This window comes from Myotis davidii, unplaced genomic scaffold (genome assembly GCF_000327345.1).
Source record: "Myotis davidii unplaced genomic scaffold, ASM32734v1 scaffold557, whole genome shotgun sequence".
Classification (NCBI taxonomy): domain Eukaryota; kingdom Metazoa; phylum Chordata; class Mammalia; order Chiroptera; family Vespertilionidae; genus Myotis; species Myotis davidii.
In genome coordinates, this window is record NW_006289557.1 from 1,216,571 (window position 1) to 1,219,366 (window position 2,796).

Sequence of the window (2,796 nt, forward strand, 5' to 3'; positions counted from 1 at the left end):
ATCCTATTTCTATTGTGTCCTTGTGGAAGAATATTAATTCTTTAAGAAAAAAAAATTGTAAGTTCTCACTTCAGGGAGAGATTTGTTAAGCTATAGTGCTTTTGTATTTTACACTTGAAATGTGTGAAATGTGCTCTTCTCTGGGACTCACCGAGATCAAATCAGGATGAGAACAGGACATGAGTAAGTGCTATTCTCCTATTTACTATAGAGCCTGTGATGTGCAAAGATTGATCTAGCAAAGAGAAAGTGCTTCTCTGAGGAATCAGGACTGGAGTTTGACTTTTCCAGAGAGACCCTGGACTGCCATAGTTGTGTTCTCTCAGAGATGCTCCTATCCACTCTATCAAGTGTAAAATAACTGTGTCTGGCTTTGCAGGACAATTACATTAACATCAGGGAAGAAGTCTCTGAAAATACCAGAGAAGGAAGTTACCATTTTGCCCTAAGTGGAAAATCCTTTCAGGTTATAAGTCAACATTTCAGCAGCCTACTGCCAAAGGTCAGTTCTCAGAGGGTACTAATTTCCTGGTAAAGATGCTGACAATGTCATTTACAGAGCATGATCCTCAGTAATTTCACACCTCTAAATAGGTGAGATATCCCTATTGAATGTCTCATGAAAGAGGAAGACAGTTTTACAGAGGTTACTGTTGTCTCTTATCCTCCTAGATTTAAAATAAGTAAACTTGTCTGACCAGTGTGGCTCAGTTGATTGAGCATTGTCCAATGCACCAAGAAGTCTCCAGTTCAATTCTGTCAGGGCACAGGCCTGGACACAATCCCCAGTAGGGGGCGTGCAGGAGGCAGCTGAATTATGTTTCTGTCTTATCATCCATGTGTGCCATGAGATGAAAAAGGTTGAAAATCAATAATTTATAGGATTAAACTAGTGACTTCTCAAGTCATCAGGATTGCTTTTGGGTAGCTGTCATTATGTTGCCATGGTTAGGAGTCTCACTATATAGTGGAACTTCTCCAATTATCCAAGAAGACAGGCTTGAATAGAGGAATTTCGGTAGATTTTTCATAGAGGACCTCTACACAGAAAAGAGTCAAACTTAACAACTTTTCTGATGAAGAATAAACCCGTAGTGGGGGCAGATGATTATTTGTATTCAATTGCTCACCATCTTAAGCACTGCTTAAGAAAAAAAGAATAAAGACTTTGAGGCTTAGTAAACACTAAACTGAGTTTGCTGCCAGGGAGATCAGGGGGCAGGCAGATCTAACACAGAGAAATTTAGATTCTATAGAATGGAGCAATAAAATAAAATAGATTCTATAGAATGGAGCTCAGGTGGAGGGGCTGGTAGAGGTTCTTATACTACCAAACCATCAATGTCCCATAGTCCAAATTAGCCTTGGGATATCAGCTGAATTTTACAACCGATCAAGCCCAGATGATACAGTAAGTCAAAAACCACAGATAGTTACTTTACTATTTCATCAGTAGGCTATTTTTCTGCTAATTCTGAACAAATTCCTGAGAGGCAGTTGCTTCATTTTCTTTTCCCGAGTTCCTTACAATTTCTCATGTTCTATTGGCTTAAGGTTCCATAAGATCAGGATTTTTTAGGACCACATTCTCTATGGCAGCTGAGCTAAATAGGTCATCATGTTCACCAAGTATTTTTATGAAGTAGTCATCTTTATTGAGTTTGGTCTTCCTGATCACCTATCTGATGACCTATGTCCCAATGCCTACAGTAAAATCCAAAGGAAGACTTCTTGAGAAACAATTCTTTTTTTCTTTACCCTGTCAGTGTTATGAGTGTTATTAATTATTTCATGTATGACCAGCTGATATAAAAACTATTTCTCTTTTGGGTTCCTTGCAGATACTGATGAATGGGACCATCTTTGCAAGAATGTCTCCTGGGCAGAAATCCAGTCTGGTGGAAGAATTTCAGAAACTGGAGTAGGTTCTTTTCCTATTCAGGTGTGAAGTGCGAGGGGCATGGCAGTCAGGGGAAGAGGAAGAGGTACAGGAAGTCACTCTGTTCGGCGAGGACAGTGGTTCTTAACCTGGCTGCACACGTTAGTCACCTTGGGAGCTTTGGAAAATTAGCAATTCTAATTCATTTGCTCACATGGTGCTTGGACATCAGTATTATTTTCAAAACTCCTCACATAAGCCAATTTTACATCCAGACTTGAGAAGCACTGACTAGACCAGTGATGGAGAAGCTTTTGAGCTCGGCATTTGGAAAAACCCTAACTTAACTCTGGTGCCATGTCACAAATAGAAATTTTTTGATATTTGCAACCATAGTAAAACAAAGACTTATATTTTTGATAATATCTATTTTATATATTTGAATGCCATTTAACAAAGAAAAATCAACCAAAAAAATGAGTTCGCGTGTCATAGGTTCGCCATCACTGGACTAGACCATAAGTGTCATGAAAAGGTAAGGTGAGAAACAAGCCTGGAAAGGTAATGTGTGCTCAGCTCCCAAAGGGACAGGGAAATTTAGACTTCATTTTTACCATTTATTATCACAGTTATGATATAGGAAGACTTATATGACAAGAGATTCACATAACCTTCAAAATACTAAAACAATCTATGCCAAAACATCCTCTTCACCCTAAATCAGAAAAATGATTTATCTTCTAACACAGAAGGTCTCCATTGATAGAATGGGCAGTCCAAATAAAGGGCCCATCATTTGGGACTCCTTTTCTTTCTCTTTCTTTCTTTCTTTCTTTCTTTCTTTCTTCCTTTCTTTCTTTCTTTCTTTTTCTTTCTTTCTTTCTTTCTTTCTTTCTTTCTTTCTTTCTTTCTTTCTT

General features: G+C 38.2%; 1 protein-coding gene across 1 annotated transcript in view; it reads left to right on the top strand.

Moving 5' to 3' along the window:
• ATP13A4 (ATPase type 13A4) overlaps window positions 1–2,796 on the top strand; it is a 124,055-nt gene that overhangs the window by 93,605 nt on the left and 27,654 nt on the right. The window contains exons 19-20 of the mRNA XM_015562805.1: window positions 380–502; window positions 1,842–1,921. Coding sequence (XP_015418291.1) covers window positions 380–502; window positions 1,842–1,921 — 203 coding nt within the window. The remainder of the gene's footprint in view (window positions 1–379; window positions 503–1,841; window positions 1,922–2,796) is intronic.